This window comes from Simochromis diagramma, unplaced genomic scaffold (genome assembly GCF_900408965.1).
Source record: "Simochromis diagramma unplaced genomic scaffold, fSimDia1.1 OVJJ01000531.1, whole genome shotgun sequence".
NCBI lineage: Eukaryota > Metazoa > Chordata > Actinopteri > Cichliformes > Cichlidae > Simochromis > Simochromis diagramma.
In genome coordinates, this window is record NW_024387353.1 from 563,238 (window position 1) to 581,977 (window position 18,740).

Genomic DNA, 18,740 nt, shown 5'->3' on the forward strand with positions numbered 1-18,740 from the left:
TCCTTGCTTCCTTTCAAACTTCGTTTCACACTGTATCAAAGAAAAAAACAAAACAAAGAAACCCAGCTCTGCACCGACTTCCTGACACACATGCACAAAGTGTTGCTGTTTAGACTTTGAACACGCCCACACTCTCACACATATTAGAAACATGCTTCATGAAACGCTTTCAGTTTGAGCGACACCGCTGCACTCAGACCGCTGCAAAGGTATTTCTTTTCTTCTTGTATTGTGTGTGTGTGTATCCACGATAAAACTATTGTTACAGCTTTTAATTTCAGGAGTGAGTCGTGTATTTTTAATTTAGCTAACTTTTGATTAAATGTTTTGGACTAAAGTTTCTAAACGTGATATTCACCTGCTTTATCCACTTTTCAAAATTGAATCTATGTACAAGTATAAAGAATTCATTTACTAACCGACACAACAGATGAGATTAATTTGTCGTTTAGGAAAACAGATAATTGTTCATGGCACAGATTCATGAAGATGCTGGAATCTTCATGAATCTATGATGTGAATCTCCTGTTCCACTACATCTGAAAGGTGCTCTACTGTTCTCACATATGGTGACTTTGGAGGCCTCGTGGGTGCAATGAACTCACCGTAATCTTCAAGAAACCAGCTTGAGATTATCCTGATCTTTGTGACATGGTGTATTATTCTGCACCTTGCACCTTTAGGCAAGTGTAGTTGTGATTTGGTGTTATATAAATAAAATAAAATTGACTTGAAAAATCGAATTGTCCTGGACACAGGCATCAGAAGAGGGGTGCAGTGTGGTCATAAAATGATAGGCATGGCCAGGAATAACACTGATGCAGGCTGTGGTTTTTAAATGATGCTCACTTGGGGCCCAAATGTGCCTAATGCCATTATACCAGCACCACCAGATGGAAGTATTAATACAATGCATCGATCTGTGCATCCATGTTCATGTAACACCAACTTTTGACTGCCATTTGAATTTTGCCACAGAAATCAAGACTCATCAGACCAGGCAACATTTTTCCAATGTCTTATTGTCTGTTTTTGGCGCTATATAAATAACATTGAATTAAACCTGCTTCAAGGTTCCTTGTTAATTCAGAAATGCTCTTCTGCATACTTTGGCTGTAATGAGTGTTTATTTGAGGTACCATTGTCTCTGGTCATTCTTCCCTGACCTCTGACATCAACAAGGCCCAGAGAACTGCTGCTCACTTTATATTTTCCCTTTCAGAGTATTCTCTGTAAACCACACAGATCACTGTGCAGTAAAATACCAGCAGATTAGCAGTTTCTGCAATACTTAGACCACCCTGTCCAGCACAAATAATCATACAACATTCAAAGTTTCTCAAATCACCTTTCTTCTTCATTCAGATGCAGTTTAGCAGCTTTACTGAATTAAACTGGGTGACAGGTGTATCCCACCAGAGGTCCTTTTTATGAAAGGCTAGAAAGTAGTTCAGGTACCCAACTGATGCAAACCTTGAAACTAACCTGCAAAAGCTGCAGAAACTCTGCTGCACATGTGTGAAGTATGCAGCTCAACTTGTTTGGTCCCGGTTGCCAAGATCGACCTATTTATAGAGCAACCTGGAGTGATTTAGAGAGCTGATAACCTCTGAGCATAACCGAGGTTGTGAGGTTTAGGGAAGCAAAAATAAGGAAATGATATCCCGGGCATGCCCAACTTGCTGTGTGAAAATGCAAATAAGCTCCTTAAGTAATTTAAGTGAGAGCATTTGCTTATGTTGACTCATTAGTACTTTTTGCCTTCATACTGAGCAGCACAGAGGTGCCGACCTCTGTCTTTTGTATTTTATTTGCTGTGTGTGTCACAGGAACAGAGAAAACGCTGTCTTACTTGCTGTGCATTCTTGATAACAAAACCGAAGTCCTCTTATGTGCCCCAGATAGACATAGACCCAGTATAATAAATGCTCTTGGTCCTCTTTCAGCGTTTGTAAAACCATCTGTCAGGAACTTAGGGATTATCCTTGATCCTGCTCTTACGTTAGATAGTCATGTTAAATCTCTTGTTCGGTCCTGCTTTTATCATTTAAGAAATATCTCTAAATTGAGCTCCATAATTTCCTATACCGAACTCGAGATTGTTATTCATGCTTTTATTTCATCACGACTGGACTATTGCAATTCCCTGTTTACTTGTTTAAACAAAGGTTCCTTGGAGCGTCTGCAGATCGTTCAGAATGCTGCAGCAAGACTTTTGACGAAAGTTTCTAAATATTCACATATAACACCGTTGCTTAAGCAGTTACATTGGCTTCCTGTCGAATCTAGAGTCCATTTTAAGATTTTGGTTTTAACTTTTAAGGCTCTTCGACAACAAGCACCACCATATATTATTGAACTTTTGCAGCCCTATGCCCCTAGTAGGTCTCTGAGGTCGAGTAGTCAGGGCTTACTTGTCATTCAGTATACGAGACTGAAAACTAGGGGTGATAGAGCTTTTGCTACTGTGGCCGCTCGACTTTGGAACTCCCTTCCTCAGGACCTACGATCCGTTGATTCATTGATTACTTTTAAAAAACAGCTAAAAACTTATCTTTTTAAAATTGCTTTTTGTTAACTTTGTTTGTTTTTTGTCTTTTAATCTGTTATATCTGTAAAGCACTTTGTGATGTCTATCTAGAAATGTGCTATATAAATACAATTTTACTTTACTTACTTACTTGACTTTCTGAGTCAGGAGTACTTGTAAAACAAAGCTTGTATAAAGTGGAGAAAAGGGTCAGACTTTGGTGTGTTATTTTAAGTTGTTGCTTACATTATCTTCCTTTAATTATAGCAAGCTCAAAATAAGTGTAGCTCGACCCTCTTGGGTTGATGTGACTTTTTTTTGAAGCAATGAGTTTGCATAAGTAGAGCTAATGTTGTGGTTCAGCCCGCTCTTGTTTCAAAATGGCTTTCAGGAAAACTCGAACAAAATGCTCCTGAGATCTTCAGGATTTTCTACCTACAATCTAAAAAATAAAAAACCCTTTAAATCTCTGTGATGGTGAGAAATGTTTTTAGAGTAATTCATAGCAAAATGCACAATTTCTTTTTTAAAGTAAAGCTTGTGTGGTTCGTTTTAGATTACTTACGTTTGAATCTTTTTTTGAGAGCGAATCTTGCTCTTAAAAATGATACCTAAGCTTACCTTCAGTTTTTTTTGATGATCATGAACTATAAGCTCACCATGACACAGTAAAAACCTTTCCTTTCAGAATCTTTTCGAGTCCCTCTGCTCTTAAAATGTACCTGGTTAAAGTTCCATCTGAAAAAAGCAAACAAAAAAAAACAGCCATAAAAAAAGACACCTTTAATATAAAGCAGCTTTAATTAAAAAAAAAAATTCTACTCTAAGGGGAATTCATGCTTAGATGAGGATTTCTGGTTGTCATCAGTGCAGATAGCTGCTGTCTTGATAAACTGAACGTCTGCTTCGTGAATAAATTTGGAGGAAACATGGTTCAAAACAGTTCACAACATAGAGCTGTGAAAATATGAAGAACACAGAAAAATGTGAACTTTTAAAATTTCGACTCTACATGTGCTGAAATTAGACACAACAACAGTATGGCTAGCAGCTGCTATACACTAAAAACAGTTTTTACCTTTAAGTCTTACAAAACTTTCCTTTTTAAACTTTTCCAAAGAAACTTTTGAAAATAAACTGGCTGACGTCGTCATTTTCATTTTCTGGGTGTAACATGGGGTGCACAATCTAAGGATCATGAACTTTTAACGATAAAAAAATAGAAATTACGCACATTTTTATTGTGAAACAAGAAAGAAGGAAATGTTCTCAAAAAATTTGTCTGAAAACATAAATGACCATATTTATCTGACCAATCACTCTGAGTATCCACAGAGTCATCCTTAGTTTTTCCTTTTTGCTTTAGTTAAGGTCCACGTAGAAGAAATTTAGCTGGTCACTAAAGTACACGTCAAAAACCTCACATTTCTCAAGGCATCGTGTTAATCAGCAGCAGGATAGTGCAGTCATATCAGGGCAGGGCGGTGCAGCGGTTTGGCTGTCGGCTCACAGGAAGCCTTTCTGTGTGGAGCTTGCATGTTTTCTCTGCGGCTTCTCGTTGGTTTCCTTCAGGTGCTCCTTCCTCCTCCCACAGTCCAAACACATGCATGTTAGGCGCTTTTTGAGTTTTTTGTTTTAAAATAATGTGTAGGTTTTTATTTTATAGGCTTTTGAGATCATTTTGGAGTCACATTAGAGCTGTTTGGGGGTTTTGGTTGGGCGTGTGAGATTGTGGTTTGACCCCTTTAACACTCATTAGTCTGTAGCCTGCTCTGTGACTGCCACCATGCTCTGATTAAAAACAATCTAAATCTGGTTAATAATTTAACAGTTCTCAGAACTTTAAACCCTGTCATTTCCTTCACGTTGACCTCAATGGCATTGGCTCTGTGCTCTAGTTTCAGTGTCTGCAGCCATACTTCAACCAAACAAACCAAACCTGAAGAAAAATGCAACTTTTATTCCTTCTTCATATTTAAGAAACCATTACTTCTCATGTTTTCTCATTTCTTCCCTGTTCTTATAACAGGAAGTGTTTTACTGAGGCACCTGTTAACAAGAAAAATAACCAAACCAAAGGAACAGCTGCTGTGGTGACAACGCACTGACAATGCCAGGAAGCTCGTCTACCATAGTCATGAAGCTGATATGTCAGCTTTTCTCGCTTTCTTTGTCCCCATTATCTGATTCATTTGTCTCTTAAAGATAAAAACCCAAAGAGATTGTGGGTCTTTTAAATGGTGTCGCAATCAATTTAAATAAATATCTGTGTGTTGCAGATGGAGTTTGCTTGCAGCCATGTTGTTTGCAACTGGAGTCCAGATGGACCAGGTGAGTTTCTTAAAGTGTATCTTCGCCAATGTGACAAATAATGCTCATGCTTGCTATAGTTAGAATCTTTCAAGTACATTAAGCCGGTGAAGTGTTGACATCTTTGACCCTGAGTTGCAGAACAGTCTGCGTCTGTTTGTATTAAGTGCCACCAAAAAGGAAGAGAGCGTGCATAACTGCTTAAACCTGTTATAACGAAGGGTTTTTCCTCCAACTACAGGCGTTTTTCCTATGGGGCCCGAGTATGACAACATAGTGCCAGTAAAACAACAAGCAGGTAATTTTCTCACTCATGCACTTGCAAAAAATGTGCACAAGCATGCAACTCTCATGACGCTGATGGTGATGAACCGTTGCTTTTTTCTGGCCAGAGCGTTGATTAAATTCTCAAGAGCATTGCAGTGAAATAACAGGAAAGCATATTAAGTAGTAATGTGTGTGCATGCGTGTGTGTGTGTGGGCATGCTTGCAAATGCAAGACAGACAAAGAGACGAACTGTGTAGGAGATGTAAAGATAGAGGTTCAACAAGGGAAAGTCCACACAGAGAAAAAGATGTCAGATAGCTCTAATTACCAAGATGTTAGAAGAGTGTGACAGTTAATGCTGATAAAACTAAAAAATCAGTCCAAATCAGTCTGGCTCCACCCCCATTGCCAGTAAAATTGAATTTCTCACCAACACAAATCAATTTCAGTGAAATTAATGTAAGAAATAAAGTAAATATTCCACATATCAAGTATTATCAAGTATTAACAAGTATTAACGCAAATCATAAAAAAAAAATATCAAGATTTGTATTATTTGTTCTGCAGATAGATAGTAAATGGTTGGATAAGCACAACAGAATGGATGGATGGTGACAGATGGCCTGTAGAATTTTTTCTGAGTTCCTCAGGCCTTAAAATGTTGTTGGTTGAAGTTCAATCAGAAAAATCTAACAAAAAGACAGCATTTATTATAAAACAGCTTTCATATTTGCAGCTAGATAGATGGATGGATAGATGGATATTAGGTCTCAGTCTCACAGTGAACGCTTTTATGACTTTTTGGCATTGATGTCACATGACTGTCAATTTTGCGACGGTTTATGTGGTTCCATCTCATCATCTGAGATGGATGCAGTCACTTGGATCAGTGAAGAAATGTTGAGGCGAACAGAATAAACTTTCTGGGATTTCCTTGTCTGGATTATCGAGCATGCATTAAGACATTATTACTTTGGATTGTTTTCAGACTTCATGTTGCATTTCTTCTAGGATTAATTCTGATTTCACTCCCAGTTTAGTTTCACTTTCACTTAGTCTTTGGTTAGGTAAGGGAACCAACATTATATGAATCGATTGGGGGAAAGGTCCCCTCTACTTCACCAGACTGAAAATCAGCAGCATGAAGTTTAAACTTTTTGGTTCAAATTTACATCAATAGGTATGGATAAGGTACAACACTGAGTGTTTCTTGTCTTGTGTTTCTACGGTGTATTGACAGACATACAGGCTTTTTGTGCTGGGGTGTTTTTTTTCTGGTCTCAACCTGTTCTCCCATTAGCAGCTCAGTCTGAGTGGAGTTTTTTCCCCTCTTCCTCTCACCTCATGTTATGAATTTTGTTGTTTTTTCCTATCAGCCTACCTCTCTGACATGTCTTCCCAATGTGATGTTTGTGTAAAGTTTGGTCAGAGGGCTCCTTTGTAAGTGTGCAAGCGCCATTAGCGTGCTGCCTGCTGTAACCTATAATTTCCTTCGGGATTAATAAAGTATTTCTGATTTAGATTCTGATTTAAAATCTGTAAGACAGGGTGGAGGCTCTGTCATGGTTTGTGGCTGTATATCAACCAGAGGTGTTAAGCTCATTTTCATGCAGAAAAAAAATGAAGCCGCTGCATGTCAGATGCTATCCAGAATGTACTGCATGTGCATCTTGCACTTGGAAGTTTTATTCTGATAGACTTTTAATGTTTTAAGACAAGTTTTGAAAGAAGATTTTAAAAGGATCTCACATATGCACATCAGATAATGACTGCAGTGAGGTAATAAAGCCATAGCCTGGACTCTGCATGTCCTAGAGAACGTGTCACTTGATACGTTTTGCTTTTGTAGGCTATTTATTCAGTGTTTCCTTGTTACTTCAGATGAGGTTCCTCCACCGCTGCCCCCTCGTCGACTGAGGAAACCTCGGCCTACTTCTCTTCCTCTTTACAACAATTCCTCCTTCGAGCCTCCGTCTGCTCCGACCTCCCTCCCTCCTCCTGTTCCTCCCAGATGTGAGTTTGATTTGCCAGTCTTTCCTTATGTTTTATATTTGATATTTAATCTTTCTCTCTCTCTCATTTCCTTTTCGCATTTCATCAGTTGACAAGCTGGAAGGATTAACCAGGTTGAAGGCCAACGTCAACGTTGTCTCACTCAATGTTGGAAAACTGGTTGACACCAGTCAAGGTCAGGGGGCACACACATGCAAACACACTTCCTTCCAAGTTTTTTGGGGATTTTATTAATCTCTTTTCTTTCTTTGCTTATCAGACTCAGGCATGGAGACTTTTCAAAGGCCAGTGATTTGTGGGAAATGTAGTGCTGCTTTGTCATGTCTCAGTTTGTTACAGAAGAACGTGAGTGGTAATTTAATTCCCGAATTTTTTATTTCTTTGGACTCAACCAATTGATTAACTGGTTTCCACTGGACAAAGGTAGTTGAAACAAACAAAAGCAAATCCTCTTCTTCTTGTGCAGGTTTGGCGATGTGAGTTCTGTGGATATGAAAACAGCGTAGACGAAAGTTTAGCTGCTTTGTGCATTGGCCAGCGAGCCGGTGTGCGCAGTGATGACCTTTACCTGCCCAGACAGAGTGAAGACGACTATCAGAACTTAGAGGACACACTAGTTGTTTTCTGCGTGGACACTTCTGGCAGCATGAGCGTTACTACAGAGGTGTGTGGATTGCATTATTCAAACACACTGAGGGTAAAATTCCTGCAGTCATTGTTTATCAAAAGCTGGAGGCTACCCTTGTGGTTGCAAAAAGAGTTCTTGCATGATTCAAAAGCTTGTAGGATCGCCTTGAGCATAAAATAACTTGAAGTAAATGCATTTCTGTATGATTTTATCAGTCGTCAAGTCCTCAGTGAAGAATCTTATTCCACTCTCATTTAAGTGTGTTGCTTTAGTTGATTGAGTTTTGCAGGCATCCATTTATGGACAGCTCTGTTAAGGTCCTGCCACAGAACAGGACGTGCCACAGCGTTTCAGTGAGTTTGAGGTCTGGACTCTGAATTGGATCATCTGGATTCTTTTCTTTTTTAGACATTCAGTTGTAGATTTTGTGTGTTCTTGTCCTGTTGTATGATATAATTTGGACAAAGCTTTAGCTGTCGGACAGATGGGCTTACATTTGATTCTAAAATAAAGAATGGTATGCAGAGGAGTTGTTGGTTGACTCAATGACAACAAGGTGCCCAGGTCCTGTAGCTGCAATCAGCATCCACACAATACAAGTGTTTGATGATGATATGCTGTGTTTGAGTTTCACTCTACATTGTGGCCAAACCTCCCACTTTGATCTCGTCTGTGCAGTCTTGTCTCTGTCAAGTTTTGTGTTTTGCTCAGATGCAAGTTTATTTACTTTTTATTTATTTATTTATTTTTAGACAGAGAGAGAGAGAAAAGGGTTTCTTCTGGCAATCCTTCCAAACAAGCCATACTTGTTCAGTCTTTTTCTAATGGCACTGTCAAGATTTTTTACATTTAACATGCTAACTCAGTCTGAGATGCACCTCTCAAGTTTCTTGCGGTTTATGTAAGCACTGCACAATCTGTTCTTCGGGTGAACTTACTGGGACATCCACTCTTAAAAAGATTGTGGCATTGTGGTAACATATAGCTAAATACCAAAATGTCTGCTGTCATCGAGGTGCCTACACTCACTTGTTATCAGTTAAACAAGTGTAATTAATTAGCAGCACCTGGCTGCTACTTACCTTCTGAATACCTGTAGTAGCAGTAAAGAGACATTCAGTTTTCCACAGTTGAAACCTCTTTTCCACATGATTGTAGGTTAATTAAATCACAATAAAACTCCATTTGAAATGTTCAGTCTTATCATGTTTGCTCTGCTTTAGGTTCCATCAAGCAATGGCTCTGTAACATACGTATCCAGACTAGAGGTGAGAGGATAATTTGTTGTGGTTTGATTGGCTGAGCTGCATTAACATAATCATTTTGTTTTAAAGTTTGTGCTGTTTTGGTACGTCTTCACAGGGTATGCAGGACGCCCTCTACAGGGCACTATTCACCATAAAGCAACGGTCCCCTCATCGGAGGGTGGCTCTGGTGACATTTAACGATGAGGTAGGAGATGTAGCAGTAGTAGTAGTAGTATTAATTATAACACTGATTCTTGTATGCTGCTTTTTTGAATCTTTCTTTTTTTGTGAACATTTAAATACAAATATAAGTGTTATCCCATCCAACTACCATGTGGTAAAAGATTGTAAAAGGTGTTTAGTATTCATTATGTCTTTGGACTCCAGAAATCACAATGAGAACAAATCATTATGGTTGATTCAGACTGAACCTGGGGTCCTTATCAGGAGTGGGGATGCTAAAGCTTTAGGTATTTTGCTGTCTATATTGCTACCTTAAAACAACGACAACAAAAACTAAATTTATTTTTTTTTACCTTTTACTCTACTGTTACATTTTTTTTTTTTTACTTCCATGCGATCTTTCTCATTTTTTGAGTAGAATAGAATAGAAAAGCCCTTTATTGTCTTTCCTATGGTTTTGGGGTTTTTTTTGGCCAATTTTAATCTATATGAATATATAATCGTGTCACTCAAGATATAATGAATATTTAATTGCATTCCTCTATGTTGCTATAACTAAGTACATTGCTCGAGTTTTACCTCAGTGTTGTAAAATAGAAAAATCAGTGGAGCAGATCATAAGACGTCCTTGTTCATAGAACCAGACTTATAAAGTCCATTGAATCCCTTATTTATCACTACATGAGAGAATTTTAAATGTTTTCCTGTTTTTGTCCCCTTTGGACCTTGCATAATTGACAGTTATGTAGCCTGGCCCACAAAAACAAGAGGACTTCCTGTTTACCATGATGAACTGTCATGCTCTGTAGAAGATGGCTCTTCAGCAGACAGAAGGGAGAAGCAATCTGCCCTCATCTGCCAGAGAATTTGTTTTTTTGTCAAAATTTGAATTAAATGTTGAAGACATTAAATGAAGAAGACCTTATAAATCTCCTGCCCCTGGAGTACTCTAACTACATTCTGCTGGTTTCACAGGTTGTAATATATGGTGATGGTACTAGTGCTCCTATCACACTCAGGGATTGGGCGCTAGTTGACTACGACCATATATGGGAAAAGGGTGTGACTTACCACATCCCACACTGTATCGCTGAGACCTACAACCACCTAATACAGAGGGTCAAAGAGTAAGTGTTAGAAGTGTTTTAGAAACATGGAAGAATGCTCTGTACAGTCTGAAACACTCTTTGTTTTCTCCACATCTCTGACTCTAGACTCAGGGAACATGGAGCCACGTGTCTCGGTCCCGCAGCATTAGCCTCCGTTGCCATGGCTTCAAGGTACCCCGGGTCAAAAGTGAGTAAATGAGCGGTCAGATATTTTACTACGGTGTGATTGGGACAACTGAGTGCTGTGACTGTCACCACTATTAACAAGAACCTTGCGGCTGTTGTGATTTACAGGTCATTTTATGTACTGATGGCAAAGCAAACATCGGACTGGGAGAGATGGAGGAAGCTCCCTCTCTGACTCCTTCTGCCTTTACTCCATATTTCTATACTCAGCTGGCTCTAGATGCGGTACAGAAGGGGTAAGGGCTCACATGCATGCACAAAGTTGTTGAGCATTTGTCAAGGGACAGGATGAAGTTTACAGACTCTTGTGTGGCAGGTAAATGATTGTTCACCAGAGACATGGTTAACGCAATTAAACATTGACAAATGCTCAATGTTTAATTGCGCATTTGAGCATTTGTCAATGTTTAATTGTGTTAACCATGTCTCTGGTGAGCAATCATTTACCTGCCACACAAGAGTCTGCCTCAAAGTCAGACAGGCACCACCTCTGCTCCTAAACACAGCAGCTGATAAGAATAGTCCTGTTTTGCTTTGCAGATTTAAGTGTAAACTTCATCCTGTCCTCTTCGAGTATTGAAATTGTGTGGTATTTAGAGATATTCCTGTCAAATATTGATCGTGGGCGATCGTGGCTCAAGAGTTGGGAGTTCGCCTTGTAATCGGAAGGTTGCCGGTTCGAGCTCCGGCTTGGACAGTCTCGGTCATTGTGTCCTTGGGCAAGACACTTCACCCGTTGCCTACTGGTGGTGGTCAGAGGGCCCGGTGGCACCAGTGTCCGGCAGCCTCACCTCTGTCAGTGCGCCCCAGGGTGGCTGTGGCTACAATGTAGCTTGCCATCACCTGTATGGGTGGATGACTGGATGTGTAAAGCGCTTTGGGGTCCTTAGGGACTAGTAAAACGCTATACAAATATTTACCATTTCAAATCTTTTACTTTTTTCTGTTTACAGAGTATATTTGTTTTAATTTTAATTACACAGTCCCGATCAAAAGTTTATGAACACTTGAAAAATGACAAAAAAAATCATATTTTGCATGGTTGGATCTTAACAAGGTTCCTGACAGGACAGATTCAAGTGCAGACTGTGTAATTAAAGCAAAAGATTTTTATTTTCAATACCAGCTGTTCATAAGTTTAGGACCGCATGCCTTTAAAAGGCCAAATTTGTGCAAAAATGTGGGTTCATTGTCATTTTCTGTCAGATAGTCACACTGTCATGATGTTCTGATGGCAAAGGCAAAAAACCCTCCCTTTTTGAACGTGGTCGGGTTGTTGAACTGCATAAGCAGGGTCTCTCGGAGCATGCCATCGCCTCTGAGGTGGGACGCAGTAAGACAGTCATTTGGAATTTCTTAAATGATCCTGGGGGTTATGGAACAAAAAAGTCAAGTGGAAGACCCAAAACAATTTCACCAGCACTGGATCCAATTGGCTGTCCGTCAAGACACTGGACAATCCCCGAACCAAATTAAGGCCGTTACTGGTGCCAACTGCAGCCCCCTAACCATCAGACAGCATCTAGATTGAAGGGCTTCAAAAACAAAAAACGTCTTCAATGGTATCGTCTCCTTGAATGCCACAGAACTGACCATGTGGACTTTGCAAGAGACAACCAAACATGGGACTTTGAAAGGTGGAATAAAGTTTTATTCTCTGATGAAAATTTTTTTTAACCTTGATGGTCCTGATGATTTCCAACGTTACTGGCATGACAAGTAGATCCAACCTTAGATGTTTTCTATGCGTCACAGTGGAGGGGACACAATAATGGTCTGGGGTGATTTTTCCTTCAGTTTAACAATGGAGCTTGTGCAGAGGCATCAAACGGCCACTGGTGGCCACTGATTTCTGTTTTGGGGGCAATTACAGGGTTTTTTTTGGAGGTGTGGTCCTAAACTTTTGATCAGCTGTAAAACAGCCTTTTTCAGTTTAAGCATTGTTTTCAATAAATTATGCATGCTCAAAAAACCTCCCATTTCTTCTTATTGCATGTTGAAGCTCTACTTGGAACCTTGTTAAGATCCAGCCATGCAAAATATGATTTGTTTTGCCATTTTTCAAGTATTCTTAAACTTTTGATTGGGATTGTAAAAATAAAACCGTCAGTCAAAATAAAACAGTGGGAAAAAAAAGAGAAAAAAAGATATGCTTGTGAGGAGAGGTTCACAATGACCAGAATCTGGAACAGAACAAAGACGTCAACATCTGGTGAAGTTTAAGAGCCTTTACTCCAGTGCAAATCAGTTGACTTGTAGCTTATCAGCACAAAAAAGTCACTTTGTTGGGATAAACAAAGTAAAAACTGGAAACATATGCTTTGTTCTGGAGTAGAAATGGAGAATTTACTACTAAGACTTCATTTTACAGCTACATACTACAGTTTGTACACTCTTTTATATACTCTTTGCACATGTACTCTACAGCATTCCAGAATTCAGACTCACCTGGCTACAGCAGGGTGTCTAGCTCAAACCTTTGAACTTTTCACATCTGCATGAACTGAGCACATCAGCCACAAAACCTGTCTAATTCTGTGAAAAACATATCTCTTTCTTTCCTTTTTCAGAGTCATAATATCAGTAATGACTTTTGAAGGGACAGACTGTCGCCTGGCTGATATTGGTAAACTGGCAGATGCTACGGGAGGAAGAGTGAGATAGACACAAATTAATTCACACAAGCAAACACAAAGAAGAACATATTACTGTAACTCTTGCTCCTTGTCTTGCACAGGTAAATATTGTCAGCATTGGCACGGTAGCAAGAGAGATTCAATCGGTCTCCGAAGATAACGTCCTAGCTACAGGAGTCAAAGCAACCCTGCTCGCTTCTGATGGAGTGTGAGTGGCAACGTAAAAACACTGCCACATAAACATTTTACATACTCGATTGTATGTTAGTCTAATAACAATAATAATATAGAGTGGTGCAGTGGTATCAAAAATATTAATTTCCTTTGTTTCCTTCTTTTATTTTCACTCTTCTCTCTCTTTGACTTTAGGTATTTTCCATATGAGGATGAAAACAATCACAAACTGGTAAGAGAGATTGGGAATGTCACCAAAGGTCTGGAGATCACCTTCCAGTTTGCTGTAAAACCTGATTTTATGGAATGTAGGTCAACTCTGCTGTATTATTACTGCTTAAAAATCATTTGTAGTGCAGAAAGCATTTAATAGAATCAACCAAAGTCTAATCTATTTTGTTATATATTGGTCTGTATTCACCAGTTTTTCTCCAGAAAGGAACGCTTCCATTCCAAATGCAGCTCAGCTTCAAGACCAGAGACCAACACAGAATCACTCGCATCATCACCGAACAGCGACCAGCAACTACCTGCAGGTAAAAAGCTGGAGCTGGGTGTTAAATACTTTTAGAATCATTAACTTAAATGTGTTCCAGTTAATCATAAAAGATATTTATATTTATATATTTAATTTCATCTTCTTTATCTGTCTGTCTGAAGTCGGATTTTTGCAGGTAGACTTAACATGGCAGTGCTCGATGTTCACTGCGCACAGCTCTGTGCCAGTTTAACCATGGAGGGTAAAGTGCAGGAGGCACAAAGGCAGCTGAAAGCACAGCAAGACCTGCTACAACAAGTCAGGTATGAGTCTTGTAGAGGATACATGGAGAAAAAGGTAATAATGAATGCACATATGAGAGATTCAGTAGCCGGCTATTAAGGCACTGATAATGTATGCTGCATGCTATTGTTGTGATGAATCCTGTAAAAAGTCAATTTGGTGAATTTGGTCCTAAGTCAGTGAAAGCCAGACCGAAATCTGTTTTTACTTCAAGCATTTTTATTATTATGTTTTATACAAAATTTATAAGAAATGTGAAGAAGCGTTTACTTTGTAGAAGTGACAGAAAGTGGTTAAAACAACTCTATATAGATCCCAGATAATATAGCTACTGTTTTCTGCAACATTTGGCCACACAGTGTTTCAGGAATTAAATTTGAGACACCACGTGCATAAAATGGTCATTAAACTTTATCATACAGAGAAAAGGAGCTCGAGTTCTCCTAAAAACAAACTAACTTACCTTAGTATTCTTTTATATAGTCCAAACGTAAAGTGTTATACATTATGTTGAGGAATAATTATGCAAATGTTCTCAACTTTATTACTTTTGTGTAGTTATTGCTGCCTGCCTTTGTAGGAAAGATATTTTCCAAGTGTGGCATTTAATCTCTTGTCACTATTTTATTACTACCGGACATTTAAACTTTTATAAATATTCAGATTATTATTTTTTAAATCCCTATAACAATAAATAGCAAAGCAGATATGTATGCAGATCTTAGTACACATTGAATGGGGGGATCTAGACCCATCAGTTCACCTGTACTGTGGGGCCACTGAGCCACCACCTGATCATTTTACGTTAACGGTTGAAGTGAGTAGAAGAAAGTGGAATGGTTTTAAGGGGTTAGAGTTCAAGTGTGTGTGTGACTTTACTGTGTTGTAGGCAGTAACAGTGCCTCTTTCTAAACTACAGCAAGTGGAGGCCAATCCAAAAGGAAGAGAGTATATATGGTAACTGGATGGAAACCATGACGACAATTTGTGAGGACATTACCACGGAATCCCAGGTATTCATACACTTTTTTAATGAAGACAATTAGATGAAATATCACACAGTGAGTTGTATCATTATATAAACCCTTTGTTTATGTAGCATGAACATTTTGGAAGTATTCATTTTTATTTTATTTTTACATGTGTCAGATGTTGTGTTTGTCTGTGACTGAGCAGGCAAAGATTTGGAAAATCGTACTTTTATACAACTGCCAATGAAGCAGCACAAGAATTCATGAAACATTAATCAGATGTTGTGCACTCGTAATCTTTCTTTTTTGATTTGTTTTTTGTCTGCACATACATTGCAACAGATCAACAACAAAGTTAATACCACTTTTAACTTCTAACAGTCGTAAATATGAAAATATAGCCCTCACCCTATAAATTTTAACTTGAGTAAATACTAAACTCAGAGTGAGAATGAGCTTATTGAACTCCATCACAGCCCCTTAATGGTCAGCACCTTTCAAGCAACCGCAGTGAATAAAGTTTTTATAGCCACTTTTTGAACCTCTCCATAGACGAAAATTTTGCAATTAGTGCAAGAGTACAAGGTCCACTGGAACAAGATATTAGATTTTGTTTATAGGTCTGTTTATGAGTTTGTAAAAAATAGTTATTCACAGATTATCAATTTTTTTTACATCTATTACAGCTGACTCTTTCTGATGAAGCAGCTAAGGTGGTGTACCAGATGAAGAGAGCCAGCAGTGTCAGAAACAACAACAACAGCAGCAACACAGTTAATGTCCAAAAGAAGACCACAAAGAAGAAAAAGGCTGTCATGGAGGCTGTGTAAATTAAAAGACAAAACAAAACTGTTTATTAAGCAATTAATTTTACAGCAGTGAGAGAACCATAGTTTCTTTTTATTTAAGAAACCCAGAGTATAGACAGGCAAATGTGGACATCATTCAAAGAGCTGTATATGACTAAAAATCTTCTGTGTCTGAGATGCTGTTGTACAATAGATTCAATAAGAGCTCCTACCTCTTTGCTTATTCCACGCCTAATTATTGAGCTGGAAATGGATACAATTTTTCCAACATTGATCTACTCTATAAAAACTGTACAGAGAGGAGTTTTATCACATTTTTAAATGGAAAATCTCATAAACTGAAGAATTTAGAGTGGTTGTAACTGACTTCGTAGAAGCTGTTACGATTATAGTTTGCTTTGTATTGTAATTATATTTCTTAATAGTCTACAACAGAGATGGGCAGTAACGAGTAAAGTAAGGGATTAATACTGCAAAAAAGGTCATTAGATTACTGTTACTTTCCCGTAAGCACGCTGCGTTACTGCGTTACTCTCACGTTTGTGAGAGTGTCTCGTGACAATGACATAAGCGAGTGCGACGTTCGTGGCAACTGTGTGCAGATCAACAATGGATAATATAACGAGTGCAGGAGTATGAGGCGCAGTATTTAATGCGTGGAAGTACTGACCTTACTTTGAGTTTGATTCTGTAAAAAGTGACAAAATCATCAGCATCTGCTGCTCACTGTCTGGGAAGAAAATTTCTTTTTACAGGGAAAAAACCCCTAAACTTCAGAGCAAGCATTGAGTATGCTGCCACGGGAATGTGAAATTCAAAGAGAAACTCCCAGATCCTTCCTCTCACATGACCTCTGACATGACCTGGTATGCCCTGGTGCATACCTGCACCAGGGCAAACATCCGCCTACCCCACTTTTTTATTTATTTTCTGCTGTGTTTTACTTGCATCTATTTGAAAGAGTGAGTGTAAACACCAAAAATTGTTTTATTTCATGTGCAGGAATGTGCAGAAAATAGGTTTAAATGTTAAACAAATTTCTTCCAGTCAGAGAATGTTGCATATAATTTAATTTTTGCTTGATGCATTAAGTTAAAATATTAAAACTAATAAAACTAGTTTTAAAAAGAGACTTTTTCATTTGATTACACTTTGTATGATGGATTATGCAGAAAAAGTAGAATTGGGCTGAAAGATCTATCACTTTATCACCTATTCAGGTTGTAAATCATGTTTTTAAAAAGTCAGTTCAAGTAATGGGATTACTTTTGAGGGGAAATAATCAGTAATTAGTTACTGATTACTGTCAATTTGGTCATGACAATTTGCATATTAATAATCAAGGAACTGACCTCCCAGTCCATTGTTCCTTCAGTGGGCTGGTTTCAGTCATTATTCAAATGTACTGTTTATAAGACTGGGGAAACCTGCAGTCAGCTGAGACTGAACAAGTCACTTGGATGAGTGACGAAACGTTTCTCCCACTGACAACGCTACGTCCAGAACATAATCAACCTTTTGTCAAATCTCTTTTTTTTTTTGTCAATTTGATCCAAATATTTAGACCAAATTGAACTTTCTACACAAATGACAAAAAGAATTATTGGCCAAATTAAAGTCAAATTTGAAGTGTGATTGCAACAAATAATTCTTTTGTTGAATTTATCATATGTAGACCATACAGGTTCTTTTAGTATCAAGGACTGTTGTTTCTGAATTAAGACTGACAAAAAGTTTATGAGAACTGCCTTAAATCAGTCAGCAAAAAATGTAGCCAGACAAATGTGCTTTTATTTGATTTCTGTTTTAGAGGAATTTTTGTAAAACAAAATGAAACAGTTTTATTTGTTTCATGTGTAATAAATGAACGTGTTTGACATTTCTAAATTAGTCCTGTTTTTATTATATTACAAGAATATTGTTTTTAGTAATGCGATAATGATGCGATTTCATGTGGGATTATTCTGATCTTTACTGGAATTCACATCTGTGACATCAAGCAGTAAAATTTATAATGACAAAAATGTATGAATAACAGCAAATTCATTATATAGTGAAGCACATTTAAACTGATCTATGTTTGATGATATTCATTTGTTGCGGGATTTGCCGGCTTTTTTGTGGCTGGGTGCCCTGTGAGGACTGTAGGTGATGTGTGTGTGAGGATGTGCGTGAGGAGACGCTGTGAGCGCAAAAAATGTCGCGGGTAGAGACGGTGACCGTTCTAACGGGCTACAGCCTATGCAGTGTGTATTTGAATGTGCAGTACCGTTATTAAAGCCTCATCCCTTCAGTATCTCAGGTGTCTTGGCTAATTTCTGCCTGCCTCACTACTCCACAAAAGTGAGGGGATTTAACCCCAAAGTAGGACAAAACTTCGGCCCTGGAGTAAGTATTTCCCCTTGCATCTCCCGACCACGGTCAGGGGACCGACAGTAAGGAATGGTTAGTAATTTTACTCCTATTTGATGGGCACAACCAAACAGTTCATGACAAGCTTATGTATCAGTATGTTTTTGCTGTTGTAGCAAAAACGGTTTGTCTTTAGATAGTGAGTCAGGCTTTACTTTCTCAAACTATATGATACTAAAAGACAGAAAGAAAAATAACTTTAACTTTACTATGAGATGCAATCAACACATATACAGTTATATGAGGTAGAAATGATTGTTTTCTAATTAAGAGACATTATATTCTGAAACTACTATAATAGTTTTTTTTAGCCAATACCAAAAATGGCTTCAGATACTGAAACGTCTCTTTTTAATTTCATACTATTTAAAAAAGTTTGAGATTTAAATTTTGATTAAACAAAACAGTAATGATGTTGCTTTGAGCTCTAGATAACTGTAACTTGCATTTGCTGCTATTTTATGATTTTTGTTTTTCTCAAAC

At 38.2% G+C, this 18,740-nt stretch overlaps 1 protein-coding gene and 1 long non-coding RNA gene across 2 annotated transcripts; one reads left to right on the forward strand and one right to left on the reverse strand.

Annotated features, from left to right (window-relative positions):
* Positions 1–35: 35 nt before the first annotated feature.
* On the forward strand, positions 36–16,828 carry si:dkey-9k7.3 (circularly permutated Ras protein 1). The gene is made up of 19 exons (XM_040007082.1): positions 36–209; positions 4,810–4,861; positions 5,082–5,138; positions 6,990–7,121; positions 7,210–7,296; positions 7,381–7,466; positions 7,588–7,785; positions 8,973–9,017; positions 9,112–9,201; positions 10,155–10,306; positions 10,394–10,475; positions 10,583–10,710; positions 13,045–13,129; positions 13,212–13,318; positions 13,480–13,592; positions 13,709–13,820; positions 13,945–14,085; positions 14,985–15,078; positions 15,723–16,828. The coding sequence occupies exons 1-19, from the start codon at positions 159–161 to the stop codon at positions 15,864–15,866; spliced, it is 1,956 nt and encodes a 651-aa protein (XP_039863016.1). The 5' UTR covers positions 36–158; the 3' UTR covers positions 15,867–16,828.
* Positions 16,829–17,505: 677 nt separating this feature from the next.
* On the reverse strand, positions 17,506–18,526 carry LOC120718524. Its single transcript, XR_005692509.1, has 2 exons — positions 18,115–18,526; positions 17,506–18,077 (listed from the first exon to the last, which is right to left on the reverse strand). It is a non-coding gene; the product is annotated as an uncharacterized LOC120718524 (long non-coding RNA).
* Between the last annotated feature and the right edge of the window lie 214 nt (positions 18,527–18,740).

Coding starts and splice junctions, on each gene's coding strand:
- si:dkey-9k7.3 (XM_040007082.1), top strand. CDS start 159: ATGAAACGCTTTCAGTTTGAGCGACACCGCTGCACTCAGACCGCTGCA. Junction 10,476..10,582: donor CAAGGTACCCCGGGTCAAAA/GTGAGTAAATGA, acceptor TGTGATTTACAG/GTCATTTTATGTACTGATGG. Junction 10,711..13,044: donor CTAGATGCGGTACAGAAGGG/GTAAGGGCTCAC, acceptor TTCCTTTTTCAG/AGTCATAATATCAGTAATGA.